Genomic DNA, 13,393 nt, shown 5'->3' with positions numbered 1-13,393 from the left:
ACCCATACACATAGATACATACACATACATATTTTTTTATTAAAGAAAGATTTATAAAGCCCTTGATATTTTGTTCTGTAACATTGTCCTGCATTTTGTGCATTTGACTCCAGCTTCTTTTGACTCATGGGATCGGTGTGATTTGAATTTAATTTTAAACACAAAGGTGGCATAGCATTCCACACTTACCTTCTAAGTTCAACTGAATGTTTTTACGAATGTTTTCAATCGGCATTTGACTGCGAACATGTTCTTTTGGCATATTTTTCATTTTAAGTATTGTTTTTCAAATTTAATTTTATCACCTTGTATGGTGGTTAAGGTTAAGTTTTCCTTAATAATTTTATTGCAATCCAATTTATTTTTCTGTCCAGGTAAAATGAGCAAACTAATCCTTAAAGGGACAGTGTGTATGATTTAGCACCTCCTATTAGTAAATTAAACTATGTTAATTGGAAAAAACAATATTTATTTGAATAATAAGCAAAAACACAAACTATTATTTAAACATGTATAAATTACTCTTGGGTTGAAAAATCCGCGGTTATATTGCGTAACATGAAGTTCACCTAAAGTGAGCTTATCTTAATGTCTGTCATCTTGCTGCAACAGCTATCCCCAAAAATCAGAAACTTTGTGAAGGCTTTTTTTTAAAGGGTGGTTTATCATTGAATACTGTTGAGCACTTGCAGTTTCATTGAATATAATTTTTATTAGAAAAACTAGTGAGAAAAGAAGCAAAGTAAGAAAGATAAGACTTGAAATGGGCAAAAAAGCTTTATAATGTAACCATATTTTTTGTTTGAAGATCATTTGAATCTTCGGTAGATGTACTGCCTTTGAAAAAAATAATGTTACTTAACAATATTGTTATTAACAATATTATTGTGAAATACATGTCCACAATGTCCATGGGAGAGTATATTTATGTTCTACATGGATCATAAATGAAATCAGCTGCATGCATTAAGAATAAAAATCTGTGATTACGCGGTAGGGGTCAATTTTCTTCTCCTCATTGCAAAATAATCTTGGATAATCAATGTTCAATTTTTCTTGCAGAGCACGAGTGTTGAATGATGACATTAGCATAAAAGAATTTGCCCCGTATTTAGAAACCATACTACATATACTGAACATGACATGGGAAGATCAAAAGGAAAAAAAAAACGTTCATCTAGAAAAGATGAAATAGCCTTGGGAAACAGTTAAACTCTGTTCCTGGAAAGGTGTTGCTCGGCAACAGTCGTGGCATTCAAAAATGTTGCCGAGAACTGACACTTCTGGCCTTGAACTCGACACATCCATCACATGTGTCTAAATTCAAAACCTTTTCTTCTTCAAACTTGTTTTTCTTTACACTCTAAACATTTGAGCCACGTACCTTGACGGTCAGAACTGATGTCTGAGAAATTCCCAGATAATTTCACTGATTTGAAATTGATCGACGTGTTGTGTGACTGCTAAAGAAGCGGTTTTGATTCACAATACAACCATTCTAACCATGGTAGTGTTTGACCTTTTCAGTTGGACAAGGCCTGCTTTCCTCCGTTAAATTTAAACTTTAAAGTTACATGCATTTCAGTATACAATTATGACCTAGAAGAAAAATAAACACATCGAATTAAAATGGATCAAATTTTGATGGAGATTGTGTTTTTATTTTTTATTAACTCAAAATGCTTTTTACCTATGTGGCTGCTTCTGTTGCTAAATAAAAAGGCCTATTGTTCTATTTGTTTAAATGGGAAAAACCCAAGCTTGAACTACAGTAACCACCAAGACATTCCAATTTTTTGTACTTGAACTCACTAGCAAAAGATAACATTCAGACACCTGCTTTTCGCCATTTAACCAAGAATATGTATATTTCATGCATGTGCGGTAAACACCCCATAAATAATAAAAGGCCAGGCGTGCTGATGCGGGTGTTCTCCCCTCTTGAACTTCTTTTGGTTTCTTTTTCTCTCTCGCTGTCATTTATTCTCAAAACTGCAGTTTATAATAAACCACATCATCGTACAAAGACGTTTATTGTCTTGTTCTGCCGAGACGAAAAAAAAAATCAATTTAATAAATTGTCATTGAGAATGGGAGACTGGAGGGTATTGTCACGTGACTACGTTGCCCATGCCTAAGTTTCTTCTCCATTTAAAAACCAGACCAAAAAGTTTCTTCTCCATTAAAAGCCAGACCAAAAAGTGGACTATTCATTGTCTCTCTCTGGCCTGGACATGTGTCAAAAAAGTAAACAGCACTTTTTAGTTTTATTATAGTCAGGTGTTTTATTAGAGTAAGTCAAGACATGTTTATTTGTATAGCCCTTAATCACAAGGAGTCTCAAAAGGGCTGCACAGACAGATGATTGTAAACCACAGTCTATTATTACACCATCACCTGATCTAAAGTCTACATGAGGGCAAGGAAAAACTCAAACACCTCAACATAAGGAAAATGAAGAAACCTTGAGAAGGGACCGCACATGAGGTAAATTCCCCTTTCAGGATGACCAGCAACATATCTGATACCTGAGTTAGTTATCAAATATGCTGATAATGGATCAACAAAATATTTTGGATCATTCAAATGATTAGTATGCTTGATAAGGAATTTTAGGAATTATGTATACATTTTACTATAAACCAAAATGAACTTTTTGCTATCTAATTTATTCATGGATGTTGTGTTTGTGAAAGTTTAAAAAGCATTTGAGTACAGTATTGGTTCATTATTCAAAAAAATGTTCGACCTGGTCTTGTCTGATTTGTTTTGTTTATGAATGTTCTATATCACATTTTGTCCAGACCAGTACCAAAAACTCAAGCCTACTTGCCTATTCTATTAGTTTATAAAAGTCATGTCACTTTTGAAAAGAAACGACTGTTTAAAACTTAAGAAATACCTTTCTCCCCTTTCAATTGACACCTTTTCATGTTCAGTGTCTTTTAATGCTAGTTTTATTAATGCACAAAACGCATAGTTACATTGAATTTGCGTTTTCCTCAAAACATGTATCCCACTTGTCTCACTCTTACCTTTACTGAAAATGCATAAATTAGCCGCATCGTTGCATAAGCCGCAGGTTTGAAAGCTTGGGAAAACAGTTGCAGTTTATGATACGAATTTTTCAGAGCTATTTTCTCGCATTTTGCGTGTTTTAAAATTCGGGAAAAACTTCAATAACGTCTGTGTGTCGGAGTGATCGCGGCGGCTGTGGGGCGGTGCAGCACAATGCATTGGCTCGCGGAGGGATTTGCGCACTTGGTGACGAAGCCAATCGAAGAGCTGTTGGGCTTCCTAGAGCCAACGAGCGCGAACGGAAGAAATAAAGTAGGGCGAGCCGCATATGGAGCTCACAAAGACGGGCAGAGGAACCCCTGATGCCCGACGGAACCGCTGGACTGATAACAACTCTTGAGGTATTTGCGCTAAAAAAACAAATCTGATTTCTTTTACGAATTTTTTTAAGCATCACTCATTTCTGTACACCGTGTATCCAACTGTGTTTAACAGTGAATCATTTTAGGTTGGAAGTTTCTGAGACGTATAGTTTGTTCGTCAGACAATGGTGGCTTTGGTGAGGTGTTGTATTGGAAATCGAATTATGTTAACAAACCCTGTTATAACATTTGTTGTTGGCAATTTCCTTCTCAAAAGCATCCTGGAAATGCAGAAACGTTATTTGGCTGAGATGGCTCAACATGTACAACTAGGCTTCACGACTGAAAAGAGTTTAAATGAATAAATTAAAAGTGATAGTTACATACCTGTCAACATAAACGCTCTCCCGTATTTTATCGTTTTTTTAATATCATTTCAAATAGTGTCCGCCTGTCAGCGTTTTTTTGTACGGGAAGAAAAATACGTTTTTAGTTTGACCGATTTCGTTTTGCTCATTTTGGCTATAATCTCTAATCTGCTACGTATAATAAGCATACCGGTCAACCTCCACGGCTCCATGTCCTTACAAACTGTCGTATTTTTCCCTTACAAACTACAAAATAACCTTACACCATATATTTTTTTCAAACGTGTTGATTTATGTAGTTTAACATGTTATGTGTACATGTGTTTCATTACATCATTCTGTACATCTCATCTCATCTCATTAGCCGTACCGCTTATCCTCAGTAGGGTCGCGGGGGGGCTGGAGCCCATTCCAGCAATCATCGGGCAGGGGACACCCTGAACTGGTTGCCAGCCAATCGCAGGGCACACAGGGACAGACAACTAATTCGCTCATTCACACCTAGGGACAATTTGGACCGGCCAATTCACCTGAAATGCATGTCTTTGGAATGTGGGAGGAAACCGGAGTGCCCGGAGGAAACCCACGCAAGCACGGGGGAGAACATACAAACTCCGCACAGAAAGTCTGGAGCTGGATTTGAACCCACGACAGGTTCCCATGACATGAACTGTGCCGCACAAGCGCTAACCACTGCGCCGCCGCATATTCTTAATAATAGAATAAAAAATTCAATAAAAAAAAATCAGGAACAATTGTTATCAGCGTAACTTAAATATCCATTAATAACACTTTAAATTCAAATTTGTAAATAAAGATATTTTTTGGAGGAAAAAATTACTTGGCATTTCTATTTTGTAAACCAAACCACAATATCAACCTTTGATGCTTGGATTTTAAATTTCAAATACCAATAACAAAACAATAGCTTTATTGTTTTAATAAGCTTATTACATAGAATACGATCGCTATTGTCGGAAGCGCAGCAGAATGCACGTTCACGCGAGGGGGGAGGATTTTGCAGGGGAGTCGAAATTAGGCACTACAGCGGCAGACGCATGCGCGCAGTCGCATCAAATGCTCGCTTCGTTTGCAATGGAAAAAAACAATACCGAGATAGAGGCTACCGCGGCAAACTCGTCTGACTTGATTGATTTGCCGTCTCTTGATAGTCGGTGTACCCATAATTGACAAATTTGCGTTTTTCTGTACAGATTTTCTTTTACGTCGTACACGTCTTAAAATGCATAATAAACGTACTTTGTACGGAAAAAAAACGTACTGGTTGACAGGTATAAATAAGCAATTGTGTAGTTTTGGTTTGGACAGAGGGGACAACTTCCCATCAGTAATATGCAATCAGTTACAACAATGCACGATGTCCTCACCAATACAAAGACTAAACCTCTGCCTTTAATAAACAACACAAAATATACTGCGAGTGGGGAAAGAACTATAAACTTGACACCTACACTTTAAAGGAACAGTGTGTATTATTTAAAACAGACTTATATTCTATATCTTATGAATGGCCTAAATTTCATGATGATGTCTGTGTATTGCAAAATCAATTGCAGGCTGGTCTTCCTGGAAGGGGGATTACCTCATCTGCGGCCCCTTCTCAATGTTTCTTTCTTTTAGATCAGGGAATGGTGTACTAAAAGTATGTAGTCTGTGCAGCCCTTTGAGACCTCTTGTGATTAAGAGCCATATAAATAAGCATGACATGACTTAACTAAGAAAGATGATGAAAGATTTGTTTTTGTTACTCGTATCATTAATTAAACTTGTTCACACGAATCCTTTGTCTTTATTCTGCATTGTCTTGCTGTTAGGCGGTGCCGTGTTGTCTTTGTAAGGCTTGTTATCACCTAATAAGGTTAATTGCAATCATTAATAAGGGACAGGTATGTAGTTAGGTTCACAGATGACGCATCCCTTAACCGCCTGGCTTGTCTGGGCTTTTAAAGGGACAGTGTGTATTATTTAAAACCTTCTAGTGGTTATAATAAATTAATTCATTTAAAAAAAACGCTGGTGCTACTGGCTACTGCTACTCTCCGGTTTCTTTTTATAGTTAGTTATTTATGGCTCTGTTGCGTCTTTTTGGCCTGTGTTCAGGCATTTTGTTGGAGTTGAGGCGTCTAAGTGTTTATACTTCGATCTGACTGCTATAATGTTTTTTATTGGCTATTTATTACTTGCCTGTTTTACTCTTCGTTTATTGTTGTATCCTACTCATATGTACAGTGACCTCGGGTGTCCTGAAAGGCGCTTTGGAATGCAATGTATTATTATTATTATTATTATTATTATTATTATTATTATTATTATTATTATTATTATTATTATCACCTAGAGGAAACGGATATATTTCTATCAGCCCTCATCGTCCTAGAGGTCCTCTGGGATAGGTCTGTTAACTGTTCCTACTGTAGAGACCAAAACCTCTGGTGAAGCAGCATTTGGCCACTGGAGCCCATCCCAGCCATCTCCGGGCAGTGGGCAGGGGATTGCCAGCCAATCGCAGGGCACACAGGGACAGACAACTCATTCGCTCATTCACACCAAGGGACAATTTGGACCGGCCAATTCCCTTGAAATGCATGTTTTTTGGAATGTGGGAGGAAACCGGAGTGCCAGGAGGAAACCCACGCAAGCACGGGGAGAACATACAAACTCCGCACAGGAAGTCTGGAGCTGGATTTGAACCCACGACAGGTTCCCATGACATAAACTGTGCCGCACAAGCGCTAACCACTGCGCCGCCGTGCTGCCTTGTTGAACTCATTTTACACTAATAAAAGCGACAGGCAATATAAAGGCAGCATCACTGATGTACTTGTGCATCTCATTCATTTTCCAACACAAGCTATCACACAAATAACTTTACTATTAACAGTTTTCTCGTTTGCCCGCGTCCCTGCATCCTAGACGCATCATTTTTGCTGGGGACGCATAGTGTCAAATCAACATGCGGGACACAACTTTTTTGACACAAAATTGTCATTACTACCCGATACTTTTTTTTAACAAAGATTTACTGCACTCAACTTTTCGTCAGGCTGATCCGCCATTGTTGTTTTGGTCTCGCGGTTCGAGATTTCGTCTGCACGACGATCTCGGCAAACGAGATCCCGTTGCTCCGAGATTACGTCATTGTTTTTGTGGTTGTTGTCGAGTGAAAGAGAAGTATGCCTCAGAAAAAACAGTATTAAGTGAAAATCAACACAAAATTGGTAATTTCTTCAGTGTCAATAAAAAGTCGAAACGTAATGCAGAAAGTGATAACAACGACAATAATTTCGGCCTGAAAAAACGGCAGAGAAATTCTTGGGAAGATCGCGGAGGGAAGGAAAACACGTGTGTTGAAGCGAACGATTCGACGAAAGAAAAACAAAAGAATACTCCTAGCAAGAAAAGGACTTTTCAGCCAAAATGGACTAAATTATATTCGTGGTTACGCTATTAGGAGGATGATAATGGATTGGACCTTGAGAAGGCATTAAAACTGTGGCGGGACAGCAAACCACGAAGAATATACCAAGTGAAAAATCTGTAGTGATAACTGCTTTGTATTACCAATTAACTGTGATAATTAAAACTGCATGAATATATAGACAACTATTCCAGCAATATTATTTTGTATAATGTACAATATTTTTGTGAACTGAAAAATCTGAAGTGATAGCTGCTTTGTATTACCAATTAACTGTGATGATTAAAACTTAATGAATATATAAATTTATATTAATTATTTGTCGCCGATTTACAATTTCAACCTCAATAACACTACATTTTGGGGACCCATAGATCTCTGTTGGGACCCATAGATTTTTGAGCCTGCGACTCCCTGGGACCCATCACTTTTCAGATGTAATATGAACACTGTATTAAGCAGGTTCAATTGGTCTTTTGCAGGACAAGTGCAGGGTTAATGTAAATTGTGAGCAGGGTTAAATCAATGGTTAATTGGGAAGATTGGTTTATTTTTGTCACAAATATCAGTCACTCGCATCTGCCCTTTGGTGAATCGCCAACTGTGTTAAGTTTATATTTGATGAGTTTCTGGTCTTTTATTGGCATTCTGCATGTTAATTGTAGATTTCAGAGAGTCTCCCAAAGCTATTTAGTGTCTGAATAGTATCTATCTATCCATCTATCTATCTATCTATCTATCTATCTATCTATCTATCTATCTATCTATCTATCTATCTATCTATCTATCTATCTATCTATCTATCTATCTATCTATCTATCTATCTATCTATCTATCTATCTATCTATCTATCTATCTATCTATCTATCTATCTATCTATCTATCTATCTATCTATCTATCTATCTATCTATCTATCTATCTATCTATCTATCTATCTATCTATCTATCTATCTATCTATCTATCTATCTATCTATCTATCTATCTATCTATCTATCTATCTATCTATCTATCTATCTATTCAGACACCAAATACCTTTGGGAGACTCTCTGAAATCTACTATTAACATGCAGAATGCCAAGAAGTAATAATTTCAGTTAATCTTATAACAGTTAACACTCAGATTGTAAAATTGTGACTGTTGATAGTAGAAATAGAAAAAAGTAATGTAATCCAAATCTTAACTTTCTTTTTCTGAATTGTTTGGTTTGCAATTAAGACTAAAATGAACTTATCTTTTCCCCGCAACCAACACAAATACTATTGATTTGCATCTAGTAAATATGAGTCGGTATAAGAAAGAACAATTTAATATAATTACATGATAACCGGGTGGCACGGCGGCTGGGTGGTTAGCACGCAGCCCCACGGTCCAGAGGTTCAAGTCCAGCTACTGCAGCCTTCGCGTGTGTAGTTTGCATGTTCTTCCGCTTGTCTGCGTGGGTTTTCCTCCTGGCATACCGGTTTCCTCCCACATTCCGAAAACATGCATGTCAGGTTAATTGGCTGGTCCAAATTGTCCCTAGTTGTGAATGAGCAAATGACTGGTCTGTTTTGTATGCCCTGCGACTGGCTGGCAACCAGTTCGGGGTGTGTCCCCTGCCCACTGCTCAAAGAAGACTGTGATGGGCTCCAACACCCCCGCGACCCTACTGAGGATAAGCATTGCAGATAATGGATGGATAAATGATAACCTACTTTCAAGAAGACATTAACAAAGGAACAAACCACAGCATCAGGGCCTATTTACGCTGAGTCAAGCCGACATTGAAAATTGTTTTATTTGGATGCATTTTCTGTGGCAAAGTGACTTCACACTAAAAATGGCAAGGCATTTTGATAAACGTGAAGTATGAAGTAGAAGACAGACATTTGAGTAAAAAGGGGGATTTTCCTGGTTGTCTAAAATAGCAGACATGACAAAGGAAAATAATCTCGGAGAAGCACATTGTAACGGTCGAAGAAAGGAATCGAATTGAGACAATTCATTTATTGATCTCCCTCTTATTAATCAATATTACAGTAAAATAAATGGCCTTGGTCTACTTTGCATTTTAACTGCCACTTGGACACTTCCTGTTGTGTCCGTTCATAACTGCCAAGCGCCAAATATGTGCAAGATTGCTCCGGGACCTTCGTCACTGAACTTTCCTACAAACTGCCCTGCATTGGGTACAAAGAAAAACAATTGTGGAGTGTGAGCGCCTTCACTGTGCTGTGGTATTTAAGCATGAATCTCACGCTATCCAAACAAAACTTCAAAACGATAACAAATGATTGAGTTTTTATCTTCCCTTAGTCAATAATCAATGTCTTGATTCTGTTTAGTCACACTTTATTTTTCTAATCAGAGCTTGCATTTTCCTGACGATCCTTGCGACTGGCTAATGGTTTATTGTTAACATATAATGCTTTTTTGTTTAACATATAAAGCACTATGATCTTCAGCCACTTGTACCAATAACAAATTGTGCTAACAGCAAATAAGATCCTTTATATTTGTAATCAAATTTGGGGGGTAAAGCCCACATTAAGGAGTAATTCGTTTGAGAAAGCAGGTCCCATTTCCAAAACCTGATTTTTCAATATCCCTGCTTAATTAATAATATTAACAATTGTCAACAAGTCAAAGGAACACATATTTAGTCTGTGTATAGTTTATTATGTCGTTAGGTTAGTGTACCTTTTTAAACCCCTAGCAACTTTTCCCTGACTTTTCTTTTCTTCTACTGTTTCATTCCATTTTTGCTTTGTTGTTAGTGCTAAAAAGAAATGCTGCTATATATTTGACTACAAACGTAAATCTAAAAAAGACGTGCTGTGTGACATACGAGTATTATTTCCCAATGAAATAAGGGACACGGGGTCACAGTGGCACTCACAGAGGTAAAGATATCTTGTACCATAATTTGACAAGAACTACACAAAGAGCAGAGTAATTAACTGTAGTTCTTATTTCTATTTCCCATGTACAGATTTCCTGGTGATATTTCCAAATCAAGAGGAGGAAGAAGCTTCTGTACTGATACTGAAAGTCGCTCGTGATGAAGAAAAGTCGCAGTGTTCAAGGAGTCACTTCAGGAAATGTAGGTATTGATTCTTCCCGGTAACCTTCAACGCATTAAGATTTCCAGGATATTTTGATTACATGGCCAATTCACGATGCTTTGTAAAAGATTGATCATCACTCAAATGGTTTCGCATATATATATATATGGAGGCAGTCTTCGGTTATTCTCGGGTAACATGAGGCAGTGTCATTTTTGACTCAGAGATGACAATGGTATCCACACGACCACACACAGACGTGTGTTTTCGTAAGATGATAGAGTGAGAAGACAAAGAGTGTTAAACAGCTTACGCCACAACAATATTTTCGTCACTGACTATATGGAAGAAGGATAGATATGACACATAGGTCCATTTGTTTCTCTATTCCTTTCTGTTCACGAGCGTAATGGCTGTCCAGATATTTTACTTGGAGAATGTCCAAGAATTACTGTAAGGCTTATGATTCCAATTGCTTTGACGACTAAATTTATTTATTATTGTTTTTCTATAAATAGATTCTCAACTGTATATCTTGTTTATCAATAACAAGTTGTTTACCTTTTCTTACTCAAAAACTGTTTCTTAAACGATTGTTCCCACACCAAATAAAATGATAGAACTTTTGATACACCTAACTTGCATTGGTGTTTAGTTTGCAGATAAAAATGTATGAATGGTAAGAACATGCAAGCATTAAGTGAGGAACCCCGGCTGAAAAAGCTGTGATGTGCTGTCTCAAGATAAAATCTGCTGTGATAACTAAGGCTCAATTTCCCCCCTTACTTTCAATTTTACTCCTTTGTCAAGAAACCTATATTACCAATACAGTAAATGTAAGAAAGCCCATACACCCCTTAGCAAAGTCTGGTGGAAGAGTAAGGGACACATTTCCTTTTTACTGAGTGCCCTAGCTTCTCGCTAGCCGTTCGTATTAGGAAATAATGACCAGATAAAAGCATTTGTGGGAGGGTGTTAGGTCTATTACCTTACATCTCTGAATAAAATACACGATAAGAGACAAGAGACATTATTTTGGCTCATGAGGAGATGTGTCAGGGCTGAGGCCTGATTTTCATCTGACCATAACCTGATTAGCTCCTGTATTTTATTATTACCAGTCACAGAGTTATACATAACAAGAAGACACCATCGTAAAACCATGAACATCAGACAGAGCTGAGTGAAACAAACATGACAATTCAGCTGTTCTCCTCAGGCAAATAGTTGAGTGGTTCACAAGGTGATAAGACTCTTTGAAGTAAGGGGCCGGTCACACAGCCGTTTGCGGCTCAATCACGGCTAAAATTTTGCGTTTTTTTTTCGCCCGTGGTTGCCCGCGATGGAAAATGCGCAAAATTGGCCAACCCGCTGTTCATCGGTGGTATGCCCGCAAAACAGACGCCGGCGACTGTTCCGCTTCCTCATCGCGTCATTTCTGCGTCATTTTCTCGTGTGGACCACGGGTATAAAAGCTCCCGAGCCGGTGTTGTGCCCAAATCCGACTCCTACGCAACCTCCCACCCACCCCCCCCTCGCGTGAACGCGCATTCTGCTGCGATCGCTTTTGTTGGAAGCGTGCATTGACGTTGGTGACTTTTTCATCCGCGTTAACAAACGCATTTTGTAGAATACGATCGCACTTTATTGTTTAAATAAACGCGTTATATAGACAAGGATCTCCCAATTGTTATAATTCGCTCGTTTTATTGTTTTTATAAGCGTTTTATATAGAATACGATCGCTTTTGTTGGAAGCGCAGCAGAATGCGCGTTCACGCAAGGGGGGGAGGATTTTATATACGGTGTGCATTACCGTTCAATTACGTTCACAACAAAAACAAAGACGGAATGGTTTAAGTTGTATTACATTCCCAACAAATGCAAGACGAAGTGGTTTTGGTTATATGTTCGCCATTACATTCCCTAAAAGTGATATAAAAGTGAGATAAGACGAGGTAAAAGTGGTTGTAGTAGCGAGGAGATGCAAATCTCGGCAGGGATGCATTTCTTGGCATAACACCGCGCTGTAGAAATCATAACCGCTCAAGACACAGTCCCGTGAAGATCAAGATTTCAAGCTATGGCACCGAAGAAGCCGATATGTTATTATTGTAATAGTTTTTCATTTTTATTTTATTATTTTGTTATGAAATGAAAAGAAATGTCAAGAAATAAAAATGGATTAAGACGAGGTCACTACGGTGACGGGGATCCATGTTCACCCCCTTGCAAATCGCGCTGTATATACGCGGAGAAAGGCGTTTGACCGTCACACGCTAATTTCACGTAATAACACCGCGATACAGGCGCAGAACATGCTATTACCATGCTCCACCCACGATTACCCGCTGAAATTTCCTGTCCTACCCATGTGTAACCACGCCCTGGCCGCGGCCAGAGCAAGTCGTTCCGCGTCATTTTCGCGTCATTACCTCGTGTGCCGCCCGCGGTTACCACGTGCTCAAAGTTTTGAGCAGCTCAAAACTTTTTCGCGCGGCCAACCGCGTGTGAATTTCCGACCGCGAGTAAAGCACTGCTGTATCTCGTCTATATGGCGGTCTCAAAGCGTCCAACAGCGCCCAACAGCGTCTGCTTCACGGCCAGAAATTTCTGACCGTGGTTCAGCCTCGATACGCTCGTGAAAGGCTGTGTACCCGCGCTGTAAGAATTGAGCAGCGCAAAACATTTTCGCGCTGCCACCCGCGCGCGAATTTCCGACCGCGTGTTAGGCACTGCTGTATCTCGTCTGTATGGCGTTCTCAAAGCGTCCAATAGCGTCCGCCTCACAGGCGGAAATTTCTGGCCGTAATTCAGCCGCAAATTGCTGTGTGACCGGCCCCTAAGGAAATAATAATAAGTAAGGGTCTCCATTGTGCTCAATATTGGGGTGTTTGAATTCAAATTAGTGTAGTTCACCCGAGGAGGATTACTGTCTTTATTGGTGTGTAACGCACATAAGATTTTATCTCATTATCACACTATTGAAACATAAATATTTTGTTTGTTTGTAGTACATGATTCAATTGTTTGTTTGTTTGTACATGATTCAGATTGAATCGTTTCTTGTACATGATTCAACAATTGTTTGTTTGTTTGTACATGATTCAAATTGAATCGTTTCTCCGGCGCCGTCACGAATGGCAGCCACTCCAGCAG

At 38.6% G+C, this 13,393-nt stretch overlaps 1 protein-coding gene across 1 annotated transcript in view; it reads left to right on the top strand.

The window, feature by feature from the left end:
• Nucleotides 1-3,282: 3,282 nt before the first annotated feature.
• Nucleotides 3,283-13,393, top strand: part of LOC148374504 (3',5'-cyclic-AMP phosphodiesterase 4B-like) — a 51,003-nt gene continuing 40,892 nt past the window's right edge. Inside the window, exons 1-2 of the mRNA XM_088337075.1 lie at nucleotides 3,283-3,419; nucleotides 10,163-10,273. Of these exons, the coding sequence (XP_088193201.1) occupies nucleotides 10,232-10,273 (42 nt within the window). The 5' untranslated portion in view covers nucleotides 3,283-3,419; nucleotides 10,163-10,231. The remainder of the gene's footprint in view (nucleotides 3,420-10,162; nucleotides 10,274-13,393) is intronic.

The sequence above is a fragment of the Urocampus carinirostris genome, chromosome 1 (assembly GCF_059441175.1).
Source record: "Urocampus carinirostris isolate Australia breed hairy pipefish chromosome 1, RoL_Ucar_1.0, whole genome shotgun sequence".
In the NCBI taxonomy this organism is placed as follows: Eukaryota; Metazoa; Chordata; class Actinopteri; order Syngnathiformes; family Syngnathidae; genus Urocampus; species Urocampus carinirostris.
This window is presented reverse-complemented; position numbering and strand designations above follow the sequence as displayed.